At 39.3% G+C, this 17,332-nt stretch overlaps 1 protein-coding gene across 3 annotated transcripts in view; it reads left to right on the forward strand.

Moving 5' to 3' along the window:
- DOCK8 (dedicator of cytokinesis 8) overlaps window positions 1–17,332 on the forward strand; it is a 222,952-nt gene that overhangs the window by 166,247 nt on the left and 39,373 nt on the right. For all 3 annotated transcript variants that reach the window (XM_008066066.1, XM_008066067.1, XM_008066068.1), the window contains 7 exons: window positions 807–962; window positions 2,490–2,629; window positions 7,736–7,905; window positions 10,311–10,456; window positions 12,603–12,785; window positions 13,143–13,272; window positions 14,238–14,325. In XM_008066066.1, the coding sequence (XP_008064257.1) occupies window positions 807–962; window positions 2,490–2,629; window positions 7,736–7,905; window positions 10,311–10,456; window positions 12,603–12,785; window positions 13,143–13,272; window positions 14,238–14,325 (1,013 nt within the window). The remainder of the gene's footprint in view (window positions 1–806; window positions 963–2,489; window positions 2,630–7,735; window positions 7,906–10,310; window positions 10,457–12,602; window positions 12,786–13,142; window positions 13,273–14,237; window positions 14,326–17,332) is intronic.

A 17,332-nucleotide genomic window follows, 5' to 3' on the forward strand; every position in this document is an offset into this window, starting at 1 on the left:
CGATGCAATATTGAGGGGCTCAAGGGCCATCAGCATCCCCCTCTCCCCTATTCTGTGTCTTTAGAGGCGTGCCTCGAAGTTTGGGCCTTCCATTGTTCGGCTTACCTGAGGGAATCCGTGAATCTGTTTCAGACTGTCATCTTCATTTGTTTATCATTGTTTGTTTAAGGAAGATTTTTTTATTCCCCCTAAATACTCTCTTCTAGTTTTCTCTTTATTTCTCCTCCATTTCCTCTTCTTTCACTTTGGGGCAAACTCTTTGACTTCTTTGCAGGTACTACATACTTTCCTAAGCAAATGGATGCCTTCCTCTGGGGAACTAGTTCAAGGACTTTCCAATGGGGCCTTTAATTAGAATCTACAAAAGAACACTTATGGCATTAAAGTCATCTAGTCATATTCTATTAGTTTCATATGACCCCATGTGAGGTCAACTCCTTTCATTTAGTTTCTTGGACACAGTAGAGTTCTTGTAAAATTAATTATATTATGTTACACTGAAGACATATCTCAAGATGATTTTCAGCACAGGCTTGCCATGGTATTATGGATTTGACAAAGTGGACATGGGGCAAGTATCCTCAATTTGGGCAGCTATTAGGCTAGAATGATTAGGGGAACATTAATGAATGAAAACTTATCGGGCCTCCCTGTAACTCAGAATTTGCCTTCTGTTGCACTATCCCATTATTTTTTGTTAAATTGATTGCCTTCATCTGGGGAGAAGGGATATTTTTGTCTGCCAACTTCAGCTCCATTTACCTTATAATAAATGCTTTATCCCTCTTTTCATTTTTCTTTCCTAGCTATCAGCCAAACTCAATAACCTTCCAACGCTTATTTCCATGAGACTGGAGTTCCTGCGAATCCTCTGTAGCCATGAGCATTACCTCAATCTGAATCTCTTCTTTATGAATACTGATACGGCTCCAGTATCTCCTTGTCCCTCCATATCTTCCCAGGTAATCAGCTAATTGAAAGAGTTATTCACATGATTTCATTTAATTAGCTTATTTTAACCATGTATTTCCTATAAAGATTGGTCTTATTAATTAGAAGAAAAATTAAGCTATTCAAATCAGATCAAGTATGCCACCCTGAAGTAACGCCACCTTAGCGAACAGTTTTCAAGCCTGCTAACTGGTTTCTTCCTAGGCTCAAGGGTTCCTGATGAGGCCAAGTAGAGCAAAGAATTCCAAAGCACTATGAAAATTCAGAAACTCATAGAAAAGTCTCCAATCTTCCTTTGTCTGACATTACCCAATTATTACTATATTTTGCAAATACAGAATTCCAAAGTCAAATATGTTTTGGAAACTAAGGTAACCAAGTTTTCTTTTGCAGTAGACAATCCAAGAGTCTTTACCTTATTAACGTAAATACCCAAGAAGTAGAAGAGGAGATGGGAGGAGGTGTGTGTGATAAGCACTAATTCCCAAGTGATTTGACCTGAAGACCCCACCCCCACCACATAGATTTCTCAAGGGACCAGTATCCTCCAGAAAAAAACTTTATGGAAATGCTGTTTTATAGTCACATCCTATTTACAGAGAACAAATCAGTAGCTCAGAGCAGCAGGCATTTCTCATTTTTCAGGTTCTGTTTCTGTGGCATATTTCTTGATACTAGCACAAAGGCTTTCCTATTAATTGAAAAAAAAAAGTCTTAGCCATTTGTGCCAAATGAGGTGATCTGGAGGTTAACTACATGACTTTCTTAATGTGAACTAGGAAAGATCTGGCTTACAAGCAGCAGTTCCAAATGTGTAAACCTTCCGCTGCATCAGCAGGTTACATACTAAAACTTCCCTCACTAACCATGCCCTAGATCCTCTCCCTACATTTCCCTTCTGACTGCCCCAGGAGTTGCCAAACTCAGGAGCCAGCCTCACCAAACCGTGAAAGAGTCCAGATACTTTTTGTGAAATATGAAATGAGCTCCCAGGATAAGAATACAGGACAGGAATACCTAGGACTGGAAAATCTGACACTTCCCTGCCTGATACCACTTCTAGTTCCAGGTCAGCAAAACTCAGACGGCTGAAGCCATGCTCAGAAGGGTATGCTCAGAAGGGTAGCTGAGTAAACAGGGGCCTTAAACAAAGGAGGTAACTGGTTTAGGGAATGGCACACTCACAACCACAGGATTGGATGGGATTCTTATTTCCCTAATCCAAATTTTATTCTAGAATTTTAATCTTCAACTTTTGATTTCAGGCAGCAAAGGGAATGATACTCTCTTTTCAACAGACCCTGACTGCTTTATTTGTATCTTTCTCACTTGGAAGCCCTCTATTTGTGGGAATGGGAAAGCGAAGTAACCACTTTACTCCTCGGATTCCTTATCTGTCATGTGGGATACTGGCAGTACCTACCTCTCTGGGCAGTACTCACAAAGCCTGGCCGGAATAAGGGCTCGATAAATACTAGCCATCGCCATTTTAACTCCAGTTCTTGTTACTCATAAAACTGCTCCTTGTGTTACTGTAGAACTCGAGCTCCTGCTCCAGTTTCCAGGACCAGAAGATCGCCAGCATGTTTGACCTGACTCCAGAGTACCGCCAGCAGCACTTCCTCACGGGACTTCTCTTCACAGAACTGGCAGCTGCCCTGGATGCCGAAGGGGAAGGGTATGTATCCGACATTTAAAATGGAACATGAAGAAAAAAAAAAAGATATTCCTTAATAAAGTTTTCAGTCCAACTTCTCACATTTGGTGAAAAATGCCACCATATACCTGTTCTGAGGAGTAAAAGCATCTGTGATGGAGAAAATGATGCCAACAGGAATGTAGAAAGGCATGTGAGAGGGGAGGGGAGGAACCACAAAATGACTTTGCTTAGTCACTTATTTATGGAGTGGAATTTGCCAATTCTACTACAGCAGGTTTCCTGGGGATGTGTTGATTAGTGAACTCCCTAGGAACAAAACCATTTTTAAGAAAGGTGACAGCGCATAGAGGCCATTGCGAGATGCCACTTGGGTCCGTGATGACAAAGGAAATAATTATTGAGAAGAAGGCAGTTGCCATGTGTCCAGATTAGGTTTCTTGCACACAGGCCTTCTCAGGCTAAGAGAGATACCACCCATCCTGGGCTCATGAATCCTTCCATCTCTTACCTATCTGATCGCTCAGGGGCAAGTGGCAATATCTAGCCTAAAAGTGAACAAACAGAGATAGGGGTGTAGGCCCCACATCCTTCTTCTTCCTTCTCTGTGCTCTATGAGCCCTTAGGATCAGAAACTCACAGCCTGCCTGATTGACTTGAAGGAGACATTGCCTTCTAAAACAGTATATATTCCACTTGACAATTACTGAATGCCTCCTGTGAGGCAGACACGGTTGAATGTTGGAATACATCAGAAATATATTAGTACACAAAACAGGCAAAATTCCTTGCCTCTTCCACCCACCCCCCCTCGGGGTTCACTATTCAGGAACTCAGAATCAAAGATTATTGGGATTGGAAAGTAACTGAGGGTCAAACTTTTTTTTTTTTTTTTTTTTTGAGTTGGAGTCTCACTCTGTCACCCAGGCTGGAGTACAGGAGGGTCAAACTTTTGGTGTTCAGATTAAGCACACAGAATTGAAGCAACTTGCCTGACATTACACAGCAGAAGCAAACCTAGAGCCATGGTCTTCTGAGTTCCTCCTAAGGACCCGCTCTCTTAACACCAAACCATCTCCCTGCCTGGGAAAACTACTCCTATGAATTCCACAGCCAATTTCTAAAATAAAAGATGCTAATTAATGGTAGCATTGCTGTGTGTTATGGATTTTTGTCTAACTGAAAGTTCTCAAGTTCTCCCAAAGTGTTTATATTTTAGTGAAGTAAATAGGAGTTTCCTGCATGAAACAGTTATGGGAGCCCATTGAGTTCGAGCAACTGTAATAACAAATGTGTCCCAAGCACTCTGCCTATATGACACTGCTTAAGTGAATATGTCTCTGTCTCCTAGTAGGACAGTGTGAGAGACCTCATGTTCTTAGCTCTAAATCCTCCCTCCTTCTAGAAATTCATGTCCTAAGTAGCTCCTTAGAGAGCTTCATTTTCCATGGCTTCAATTCCATCCTTTTCTCTTTACCCTAAATAAATTTCTTCCAATTTTCTACCGTATCACCAACATACATTTCCATAGCAACAAAAAAGTGCACTGACATATATATTGATAAGATGCTGAGAAATTTGAACACAAAGAAAATTGCCTTCTCCTATAAGCACACGTATTTTCTTAATTGTGCTTTAATAGCACTGCTTTAAGTGATTTCTGAAAATAATCTTTAGTGTTTACATTATAGTAGTTTCTGTTTTCCATTTTCACTTTAGCTGGAAACAGCCCTGACATCTGTTTTTTATTCCTTGTAAAATTGTCGCTGTTATATTACGAGCAACAGGGTAGACTGTATTCAGAGATCATCATGTAATTATGTTTAATCAGGTAGATACATCCTTCAGACACACACACACACACACACACACAGTACCTTATATAGCCCCCCAGAGAGTAACTAATTAACAGCGTCACTCCTTTTGACAGCAGAATAATCTGTGATTGCTGGATTGTCAGTTGCTCCCCTGGAAAGTCATTAGAAATACTGTCATGACTTTACCATGTGGGCTAATACCTCAGAAACATTTAGTCTTTTAGCAGTACTTATTGATCAGCACTTCTTTTTCTGCCAAGACAATTAGTAGACTCACCAATACCTGCCCATCCATGGGGCAAGGGCTGATGGGACACCTCTCAGTACCTGGACCCCTGTATGGAACCACAGCTCCAGTTTTCAGTGGGTGTCCCTTGAACCCCTCCCACACACACATCTGGGTATATCCAAAAATGTCCACACATCACTAAATCCACAGGATTTTCAAGCACTTAGAAATTGTCAAGCTTCTTTATTTAAGCTAGCAAATTGCATTGCCTTATTCAAAACAAAACCATTGCCAGGACCACAGACTAAAATGGTAGACAAGAACAAGAATAACTTTTGAAATGCAATTTCAATTATCTTATTTTAGTCACCGTGTAATAATCAAAGTCATTAAACATTTGGTTAATATTTTCTATATAACCCTGGATTCTCATGTAGCCTTTTTAAAAATTTTTTTATTTTTATTTTTTGAGTTAGAGACTCACTCTGTCACCCAGACTAGAGTGCAGTGTCACACTCCTGGCCACCGTAGCCTCAACCTGCTGGGCTCCAGTGATCCTTTTGCCCCAGCCTTCCAAGTAGCTGGAATTACAGGCGCACGCTACCACGCCCGGCTAATTTTTTTGACTTATTGTAGAGATGAGGTCTCACCAAATTGTCCTGGCGGGTCTCGAACCCACGGGCTCAGGCAATCCACTCACCTCAGCCTCCCAAAGCGCGGGATTACAGGCTGAGCCACCGAGCCCAGCGATGTAACCTTATTTTGTTTGAAAGAAATTCAACACCTATAGCTAGGTTCCAGGTACTCTATTAAATGTTTGACTTTAGTTTATTTACTTTTTATTGAGATATAATTGGTATAAAGTACCCAATTTTTAAGTGTAAAGTGCAATTTACTTTTACTTATGAATGTATTTGGGTAACCACCAGCCAGATCAAAACAGGATATTTCCAGTACCCCAGAGCATTTCCTGTTACCCCCTTTTAGTCATAGTTCCCCCACAGGTAACCACTATTCTGACTTTTATTACCGGAGGTTAGTATTTCCTATTATTAAACTTCATATTCTTTTGCTGAATATTGTGCCTGTGAGATTCTTCAGTGTGGTTGTATGTATCAGTAGTTCATTTTTTTCTTTCAACTATATCTAGTATTTTTTTTGTCTATTATAAATAGATATCTGAGTTGCTTCCAATTTGGGGCTATTATGAAAAAAACTGCTATGAACATTCCTATACGTGGCTTTTGGTAGACATTAAAACTCGTTTCTTTGGAGGATAAATATAGCCTAATTTTTAATTTTTATTTTAATTTACTGTTCTTGAATAGGTAAATATGTGTACATGATTTTAACAGAATATCAAAAGAATATATGCGGAACTAGGAAAGGAGCACAAACTAAATCCAAAGTAAGCAGATGGTAGGAAATAATAAAGATTTTAGCCAAAATAAATGAAATAGAGAATAGAAAAACAACAGAGGTCAGGCATGGGCATGGTGGCCCATGCCTATAATCCCAGCACTTTAGGAGGCCAAGACATGAAAATTGCCTAAGGCTAGGGTATTGAGACCGCCCTGGGCAACAGAGTGAGACCCTGCCTCTATAAAAAAAAATTATAAAATTAGCCAGGCATAGCAGTGCATGCTGTAGTCACAACTACTGGGAGGCTAAGGCAGGAGGATCAGTTGAGCCCAGGAGTTTGAGGCTGAAGTGAGGTATGAGTTATGATTGTGCCATTGCACTCCAGCCTGGGCAACAGAGCAAAATCTTGTCTCAAAAAAAAGTGAGTGTGTGTATGTGTGTGTGTATACCATTGCTTAGTAGGATTTATCCCAGGAATACAAGACAGGTATGATATCTGAAAATTAATTGATATACCATATTAATAGAATAAAGGACAAAAGAACACAAATCATCTTGATAGATGCAAAGAAAGCATTTCATAATTCTGATACTCCTTCCTGATAAAACAGTTAACAAACACTTTAGGAATATAAGAGAACTTTCTTAAACTGACTAAGGGTCTGTATGAAAAACCCATAACTAACATGATACTTACTAGTAAAAGTCTGAATATTTTCCCCCTATGATTAGGAACAAGACAAAAATGCCCACCTTTGCCGCTTTTATTCAACACTAGATGGGCAATTAGGCAAGAAAATAATGTAAAATCATCTATGTAATATAATGTAATATAATGTAAAAAGAAGTAAAACTATCTCTATTCACAGATGACATAATCTTGTTTATAGAATATCCTAAGGGATCCATCCACACACCACACACACACACACACACACACACACACACACAACTAATAAATGAGTTCAGCAAGGTTGTAGGGTACAAGATCGAATTACAAAAACCAACTGACTATATACTTATGAAGAAACGTCTGAAAATGAAATTAAGGAAATAGTTTCATTTAAAATAGCATCAAAACGAATAAAATACTTAGGAATAAATTTAACAAAAGAAGTACAAGACTTGTACATTAAAAATGTCAGAACACTAGTGAAAGAAAGAGAGGGCTAAATAAATGGAGAGATCACTCCTGTTCATGGATTGGAAGATTTAGTAACCCCAGCACTTTGGGAGGCCAAGGTGAGAGGAATGCCTGAACCTGGAGGTTCAAGACCAGCCTAGGCAACTTGGTGAGACCTCATCTCTACAATAAATCACAAAAACTAGCAGGGTATGGTGGCATGCATCTATAGTTCCAGCTACTTAGAAGGCTGAGGTGGAAAGATCACCTAAACCCAGCAGGTCACTGCACTCCAGCCTGGGTGACAAAGAATGAGACTCCAACAACAACAACAACAAAAAGATAGCAGTATTCCCAACATTAGTCTACAGATTCAGTTTCTCTCAAAATAGCAGCTGGCTTTTTTGCAACAATTAACAAACTGATTTTAAAATTTGTGTGGAAATTTAAGGGAACCAATGTAACCAAAACAATCTTGAAAAAAGAACACAATTGGAGGACTCACACAATTATTTTTGATCACTGTGTACTATGTAAGAGCATTTTGATCCATCTTCCTTCACCATAACCTCTAGCTTCCTATATTGTGCCAACAGGATCAGCAAAGTACAAAGAAAAGCTGTCAGTGCCATCCACAGCCTGCTGAGTTCTCATGACCTGGACCCACGTTGTGTCAAGCCGGAGGTGAAGGTCAAAATTGCTGCCCTTTACCTGCCTTTAGTTGGCATCATTTTGGATGCTTTGCCACAGCTCTACGACTTTACAGGTAACAACCCTTCTGTTTTCTTTCTCAGATTGATAGAGCCCCTGCCAAATTCTCCACCAGAATAAGGTCTCTGTCATTAGCTTTAGTGCTGATATGCTTGAAGGAGCGATCCTTCACAACAGTGCTCTCCAAACCTTTTTAACACAGGCCCTAATCTGTAACAAATAAAAAAAGAAAAGAAAAAGAGAAGAAAAATAGGTACATAGTCTCATGTATTCATGTATGTTTTTTGTTTTGAAATTATTTGTTCATTCATTTATTGATTGATTTGCTAGTAGAGGATGAATTTAATAAACCATATACCATACACAAAGAATGAAATAATAGCAGAAAAATAAGACCAAACACCTATGACTTTCTATTCAAACAAGTCATTAAATAAAACACAAGCATTTCTATGAAAGTAATTATCTCCTTTCTTAAAAAAAATTTCTCCAGCTAACCGCTAATTGGGGGAACTATGAAGAGAATGATTTGAGAGACAAGGGTTAGAGTTTGTGGATTGAGTTCTATTGGTCCAGAAGGGCAAAGAAATTACAGAAACAAGCTTGGCACGCAGGATGAGCAAGCTGCCTACTGAGGTGAATGGCTTCCTCTGGGAGCACCTGATAGGAGGGAATTGAGAACAGAGTTGTTTCCAAAATTTAAAGATGTGATGAGGATCATGGCATGTGACTTGCAGCCCATTTTGAGAATCTCTGCTGGTGAGTTTCTAGAAAGTTCCACTTGAAGAACTATAACTTTCTCGTTCCCAAAGCAGGGAACCGCTTTAGCACACAGTCCCCAAAGCTTTCTTGTTGATTAGAATTTTCCATATCAGTCACTTGTAATCAGAACGTTTCAACGCTTGGTCTTGGAGTAACTTGAATTTCAAAGCTTTCTTTATATATGTATTGAACTTAATGGTCATGATGTAGGTGACAAGACAGAAAATAGTAAAAAGTATTTTTATTATTACAGGTAGTATAGTCCTCTATTAAGTATAGACTCCTTAGTTTGATAAACTAAGAAGAATATAGTCTTTCGAAAGGTACATCTGAATTCAAATTCTAGACCCATTCATTAGTATATGTGGCATTTGAAAAGTTCATCTTTTCAATGCCTTTTCTTCATCCTGCAAACTTTAAAAATGTAATAACAATGCCTACCTCTTAAGGTTATGATAATGATGAAAGTAGATGACTTCTATAAAAGCATGTTGCACAGCAAATTTTTTTTTTGTAACCATAATCCTATGAATATTAAGGGAAAGTTAGACTGTATCTTTACATGAGTCGTGATAATGTTAGCAGATCTCACATAATTTCCATATGCTATTTATTTCACCATTTGTTTTAAATCCCAATTGCCTTAAAAACACAATAATAAATGATTATTTCTAAGAACTGGATTCTGTTTTTACAACTTTAGTGGAGGAAATGCTGTTTACACTCAAATTTTTCTAAAAAATTGAAGGTCCAAATGGCCATAGTGTTGACAAGTCTAATAAAACTTGAGTTTTTTAGTGAATCAATCAGTTATGAGTGTTTTAACACACTTCTCCCAGAACTGCTTGAACAAATAGTTTGTGTGTGTCTGACTGGTAGTTTTCTTAAAAATTGTCCTGTTAAATGATTGATTCTTTTTTTTTTTTTTTGCTTTCATACATCTAGACCTATCAATAAATATGAATATATCTATATTATATAGATACAACAAATTAGCACTCATTTCAAACATTTGAAATTTAATGAATTGTTGCTGAACTTGTGATCATAGCTTATTATTCTAAAAGGTACATGCCTAATTCTATAATTGTAGGTTTCTTCCCATTGTGTCATTATTTAAAATATGAGAATAAAGTAAAAATTATTATGTTACAGGAAAATGTTATGAAAGTTTTGAAAAAAAAATTTTTTTTGAACTGTAGCCCCAGCTGGCGTGCAGTGGCACAATCACAGCTCACCACAGCCTCCACCTCCTAGGCTTAGGTGATCCTTCTGCCTCAGCCTACCAAGCAGCTGGGACTACAGGTGTGCACCACCATGCTTGGCTAATTTTTTAATTTTTTTTGTAGAAATGAGGTCTTACTATATTGTTTAGGCTGGTCTCGAACTCCTGAGCTCAAGCACTTCTCCCACCCTGACCTCCCAAAGAGCTGTGATTACAGGTGTGAGCCGCTGCGCCCAGCCTGAAAAATTTTATTTACACGATTAAAAAAATTAATTTCTAGGCTAATCTTGTGCTGGACATTTTGCTTCTTTTATTAGCCTGTCAGTTTTTTCTTATGGATGAAGAATACTAAACAACAGCTTTTAAACTACTGTGCTGACTTTAGTAACTGAGAAGTATTAGTCATTTATTGGGTAGGAGACATAGGGAAATATATCTTTGGCTTGACATCACAAATGATGCTTTTATTGCAGCTGCAGATGCTCGTAGTGGGAAGAGTCGCACCAATGGCTCAGATGAAGAACAAGAAGGGACCAGTGCAATTAACCAGAATGTCGCCCTGGCCATAGCTGGGAATCATTTTAATTTGAAGACAAGTGGAATAATGCTATCTTCCTTGGTATGTCGGTGCACATTTGTTAGTTTATTTTTCACTTTGTGTCTTCTCCCATCTTCTGATGAGAGAACCCAGCTTAAAACCAGCAATGATGGTTTCTGCCTCATTACTCTATGCTGGAAGGAATCATTGTGAGGCTGGCAGCCAAGGAGCACACAAGTCAGACAGGGTTCTGGCAATGGGAAGAGACGCGCAGACCAAATTCAGGTGGCCCCAGTAGTACTGAGTTCAAGGCTCAAGAAACCTAGAAAGAGGAAAACTTGAGAAATCTGAGCTCATTGCAAAGGAGATCAAACCAAGGCTCCCTCAGGGTAGGGGCTTGGGCTGTGTTCAGGCTGTGTGTTTACTATTCATGCTGTGTTCTGCCTCCAAAAAGAGAGATTGAAGGGGTAGGAAGCTTGGGGTAAGTGTTTCTTAAGCAAAGGCTTCAGCTTTTCCAGGTTCTCAGGGATCCTAAGGAGAGTTGTTTGGTTCTGGTCGTCCTCACTGAGTCTTTGGGCTTAAAGAGGCTGTTCTGGGAATGCATCTGCTGATTCACTTACTCTGTCATTGGTGAGCTCTAACCACCTCTTGTCAAGACAACACTATGCCTCCAGCTTAATTTAATTTTACATTTCAGTGTAGGGTATATATCTGCAGAGAACTCAATTCAATTCTCATCTGAGAAGGCAGAATCTCATCCTAACTCTTTTTTGCTGGATGACTTTCTTTTCTTCACTCCAGCACTTAACAACCCTCCCACCCCACCATCCTCATGAGGACTGGGGGAACAGTGAGGCAGGAAGATAAGAAGGAGAAAAGACATTTGAGATTTGACATCATCAATCTAACAGTTTGAAAAATATTGTGTGTTTTATGACCTCCTCCACCTTTCTAATATCCGATATCCATCTTACCAAAGTTAGCTGCTTGAGGCGATTTTACATTATTTGTCTCTAAGGGAGAAATTCGAATGCCCAAACATATTCTCTGTGAAAAATAGAACATATTCCCTTGAAGTTATATCTCAAGATTTCCTTTATTCTTGTCAACAAACTCAGAAAAACTAAAGTCAAAGTAACTTCATAACCTCTTTTATTTTCCATCCAACACTAACATTTCCCTCACATACACACAAATACCTCACTGCGATTGCACCACTACATTCCACTGGATATTAGCTATGCCACATGAACCAAGGGTGCAGCCTTATATTGTTGGTTGTGTTGATGTGATGAGTAACAGAAAGTGTGCTCAGCACTCTAAAATGAATACTTGTGGCCAAGGTATTAAAGCAAATAGCCTGAATCCCCACCCCACTCCCGGTCCCAGACAAACATAAGCTGTGGTCAAAGCCCATTACAGAGGACTCCACTAATGTGGATTTGATTAATTTGCTGAGTAGTTCCTGACCTTTATATTATACTTTGGACTATGTAACAACGAAGCTGAGTATTGAACAGTGAGATTAGTCATGGTACTTGGCCAGGTTTGTTCTCGTCTAGAAGTCCATCCCCCTGCTGTCCAGCATGAAGGAGAAATGCTTGGAGATCTTAGCGATATGAAAGCCCCTTTGTATCATTGAGATTGTAGAGCATGGTCAAGGTCCCAGACAGAGCACCAGGACACACTGCTCTTAAGACAGAGGGTACAGCCAGGCACGATGGCTCAAGTCTGTAATCCCAGCACTTTGGGAAGCCTAGGTGAGAGGATTGCCTGAGCTCAGGGCTTCGAGACCAACCTGGGCAAATTGGTGAGACCTTGTCTCTACAATAAATCAAAAAATAAGCCAGGCATGGTAGTGCACGCCCGTAATTCCAGCTACTTGGAAGGCTGAGGCGGAAGGATTGCCTGAGCCCAGCAGGTCGAGGCTGCAGTGGCCGTGAGTGTGCCACCGCACTACGAGTCTGGGTGACAGAGTGAGACTCCACCTCAAAAAAAAAAAAAGACAAAATACTCAGGTATGTGGTTAAAAGCCTGGCTCAAATACTGCCCCAGGTAAGCTCTTCTTGGCTGGATGTGCTCCAAGAACACAAATTTCCCTGCCTAGGGAAGGCAGGGATGCTGGAAATAGATCCTGGCCTTGCAGGGAAGTATAGTCACAGTGTTCCAATTTTTCTGTGGCTTGATTTCTTCCCCGGCCTTCATCCCCCATTGTGCCTTCTTCCAGCCTTATAAGCAGTACAACATGCTGAACGCTGACACTACTCGCAACCTCATGATTTGCTTCCTCTGGATCATGAAAAATGCTGACCAGAGCCTCATTAGGAAGTGGATTGCCGACCTGCCATCAATGCAGCTAAATAGGATTTTAGATCTACTTTTCATCTGTGTCTCATGTTTTGAGTACAAGGTAAGTGTGGGATGGCTCAATTTTATACCAGCTCTCATATCCCAAATTCAATCCTATCTTGTTACTCTTCTCCTTTGAGGCTTGGAGGCATCATTGCTTTTTCTTATTTATATCTTCAAATTCATAACCTATTAGCATGTATAGATATCAGTCTACAAGGAAAGGATCACTGCCTTTTGCAAAGAGAACCCCATTCCTAGTAACAGAATTTCAGCCATAGGAACCCCCAAAATAGTGCCTCTGTGTAGCACACGTTGAAACTGGCTGACATCACTATGGAGTATCCTGTGTTGACAGTTCTCCATATTGACAGAGATCTCACCAAACGAAATGTCCTCCTGCCTCTGTCCTGTCTAGGGAAAACAGAGTTCTGATAAAGTCAGTACTCAAGTCCTGCAGAAGTCCAGGGATGTCAAGGCCAGACTGGAAGAGGCTTTACTCCGTGGGGAGGGAGCCAGAGGAGAGATGATGCGCCGGCGAGCTCCAGGTGTGTTGCACTGGTCCTTCTCTGCCTTCTGTCAGACAGTTTTTCACCCTTTGTGGGAAGGAATGTTCTCCCAACATGAGTAGACACCATCACTTTCTTGAAGCATTTATGCTAATATCAGAAACAGCAGGTCCTGGGATTCTGTGTGTGTATGTAATTTTAGCCCAGTGCCTCTAAGAGGGAGCCCCATTCAACAATCACAGGAACCCTGAAAATGTCTCCAATGACATCTGTTAATTAATACTTGTTGGTAGACTCCGAGAATGTGAGTCATGGATGAAATGGAAAGTGTCTCCCTCAAGGCTGAGGCCTCTCTAGGTGATGTTTGACTAGTCTATCTGGAACATGGTCAAGAAACTGGATAGTTCTTGATCCAAGACCATCTCCCCAAACCATTCAGGGTGATATTCAAATGGAACCAATTCCTCAAAAGAGCTTCAGAGTATTTCAGTCATCCAAGGACATCACCACCCGAGGAGTCATCTCAAAAAGGCTGGGATCATCACTCTAGAATAGAGTGAAATGCCCTGGTACCTTCAATCATATTCACTGTGCTCCAAGTAAAACAATGACAGCTAATTCTGTTCAACTGGACATAATGGCAGAGAACTTGGAAGGAGCTCATAGTTTTCAATGGTGGTCGGGCACCTTCATTTGATACCTATACGTTTCACCTAATAATTTGGTAAGCCCCAAAGTTTCTCTGGAACCCTCTGCTCATGAGTAATGTACTCCCCAGCACCCCAGATAGGTAGGAGGTCTTCAAAAGATCTAGCCTATCAATCAAAAGCAGACCAACATGGACATAGGCACAGTAGCTTTGTCTCCTACCAGCAACCTGCATGGACGTTAATTAACTGGAGAAATGATGCTGAGGCCTCTCAGTTGAGCTTGTTATGAGATTCTGGTTATCTTGGAGGGTTTCACACTAATCAAATTCCTATCATGCATTTCTTAACTCCTAGGCAATGACCGATTTCCAGGCCTAAATGAAAATTTGAGATGGAAGAAAGAGCAGACACATTGGCGGCAAGCTAATGAGAAGCTAGATAAGTGAGTCACTCAACAACTTTGTGCTCCTTTTACCTAAAGTTCAAAACAATTTTTCTCAGGCTACTTGTATTACTGAAACAACTGTATCCTTCCAAGGGTAAGAAAGTGAATCATCATTATCTGTGTAAATACAGTTCATTCAGGGACCCAGGATAATCAAAGGTATTTCCCACACTTAGAAATGTATCACAATGATAAGCATTTAAAGAAAACTAACATTTATTGAGCAACCTCAGATAGCTTAATAAAAGCAGGTGATGGGACTGGAGGAGGCAGGGAAATACAGAGAGCAAGACGCAGTGCCTAAGAATACATAATTTCAAGTCCTTATTTCTATTCTGGAAATGTGTACAAAGATATATATTCAGGGATATTTATGTCAGCATTACTTAACTTTGTCTTTAAAAATTGGACACATTCTAAGTGCTCAAGATTAGGAGACTATATTTAAAATGTTAGGTTGCCATTAAAATGTTTTGAAATCACGTTAATGACATGGGGAAATGCTTATGATATAATGGTAAGTGAACAAAAGCAGGACAGATACTTGGTTTTTGGTGTATAATCTCAAACCTTGAATGCATATGCTAAATGCATTTGTAAAAGCTAGAAGAAAATTTACTAAAATAGTAATTGTGGTTTCCTTTGGGCGTTGGAAATATAGGTAATTGATGTTTTCTTTTTTATACTTTGTTATATTTTCTGCAATGCATGTGTATTATGATATCTACAGTTATAAGGAAAAATTAAACAGAAATAAAAGAAGAAAATCCTGCTTGGATTGCAATATGCTATAGATGGATAGATAGAGCTATATTGATATTTGTTGATATATATTGATATATGTGCAACAATTTAGACATGTAAGCTAAAGCTAAATGTGTTTGAATAGACAGCACATGTCTCCTGTCTCTTAGCCACAGGTTGTCTGATGAATCCCTAGGTTTACTGAGCACAATACTGTATGGTTAAAGACACCTTCCTCACAGTTGACAAGGTATAGGTAGGATATCCCCATGGTGCATAAAGCACCCATCAAAAGAGGGAAATGTGGCGGACTTGGCTAGCAATGTTGTTTTATAAATATGAGTTTGCATCTTTGCTGTAACCACATGAATGAATCATTCTAGTCTACTTTGGGACTTCTGAGAGCCAGATTTATTCAAAAACATTAAAGAGAAATAGATTTTTATTATAGATGTTACTTGAAAAACCCAGTTGTTGATATTAATAATGCCTATTTTATTCTTGCTCTAATTTCCTCAAACTGATTTATAAGATTTTTGGATCTGAGAATCCATGCTAGTTCAGGTAGTGAACAACCACAACAAAAAAAATGTGCTTGCAGTAGGTGCTGTAGAACTGCTTAGGTGGTTAGCTCATCTACTCTGTTAGATTATAAGAGCCCTAACAGGGTATGTTTTGCCTGGGCTGTGTAAATTGATATTTTGGGAAGCCTTTTCCTTTTACTTGTAGTAGCAATACATGCACAGCCTACCAGTTCTCTCTGGGTTAGTTCTCAGCCCTGAGCTACCTAGTAGGCTGTTCATTATTAGAGCTCATGACTGACATCTACAAATCCTCAGGGGCTATGCCCTTTTTTTTTTTTTTTTTTTTTTTTAGAGAAACCATAGTAAAAGTACAACTGCTAAACATACCTATTTGGAAAAGTTTTTGTAATTATAACAGTAGTGGATTTCACTTTTTCTTTCTGATCACTTTTTAATTCTTTTGGCTCTGTTTCCGAGCAGTAATTTTCCACCTAGGCTGCACATTAGAATCACCTGGAGGGCTTCTAAAGCTACAAGTGCCCGGTTTCACCCTCGACCAATTCAATCAGAAACTCCAGCAGAACTCAGGAATCAGTAGTTGGTAAAGCTCCCCAGGTGATTCCATTGTGCAACCACATCTGAGAACCACTGTTTTAAAGGAAGAGCTGGTAGGCTTTTAAAAAACCAGATCAGTGGCTGTCATGGTTGCCCAACAATACAAATATGCTTAATATCATTGAATTGTAAACATAAAAAATGGCTAAGATGGTAAACTTTATGTTATGTGTATTTTACCACAATAAAAAATTGGGGAAAAAAACAGATTGGAACACTTTACATCCGCTGGTCACTAGCCACATTAGTCGTTGAATGCTTGAAATGTAGCTAGTTCCAATTGAGAAGTAAGTGAAAAATCCCTGCCAGATTTTGAAGACTTACTACAAATAAACAAACAAATTATTTCATTAGTAATTTTATGTCGATTACATGCAGATAGTATTTTTGATCTTTCAGATTACATATATAAAAATAATTTTATCTGTTTCTTATTTTTTTAACATGGCTACCACAAATATAAAATGACATATGTGGCCTCCATTGTTTCTATCAAACAGCATTGCTCTAAATTTAAACCTATCAGTAAATTAATTAAAAAGAACTTTTTGATTTCCCTTTTTTTATACATGCATTATCACTGGGAGAATAAGAAAAAGTGTCAAGCAGCTTGGGACCAGGAGCCCAAGAATAGCATGAAAATATTTAAAACACACAAAAAATATTTATTCTGAGCCCTCAACAGTATGTAAGCAACTGCAGCACCCCCATTATTGAGTTAAGGGGACTCGAGAACAGCTAAGGAGTAATCCTGGTTCAAGACGTTGGAGCTGATATCATGATATCATCTTGGCCACAGAACATCTAAGAAAGTCAATTCTTCACACCTCTCTTTCTGTGCAATTAAATTTGATTGGTGATACAAAATATCCTTTTCCAGCTTCATTTCAATTTTATGAGAATAAATGACCAATGCATAACAGGCTCTGGTTTCTGAAAATGAAAACTCTTAGGGAAGCCACACCTGGCAAGTTCCCACCCCTAATAGAAAACGACCAGTAATGGCCAGCAAGATGTAAGATGACCTGCCCTACAGGAATACAACCTTGCTTCCCAATGGCAAAGGACAAAGGACACCACACACTTGGCTGACCAACAGCAGGGTGCCCTGGCTGTGAAGC

The sequence above is a fragment of the Carlito syrichta genome, unplaced genomic scaffold (genome assembly GCF_000164805.1).
Source record: "Carlito syrichta isolate Samal-C Ts95f unplaced genomic scaffold, Tarsius_syrichta-2.0.1 Scaffold308839, whole genome shotgun sequence".
Taxonomy (NCBI): domain Eukaryota; kingdom Metazoa; phylum Chordata; class Mammalia; order Primates; family Tarsiidae; genus Carlito; species Carlito syrichta.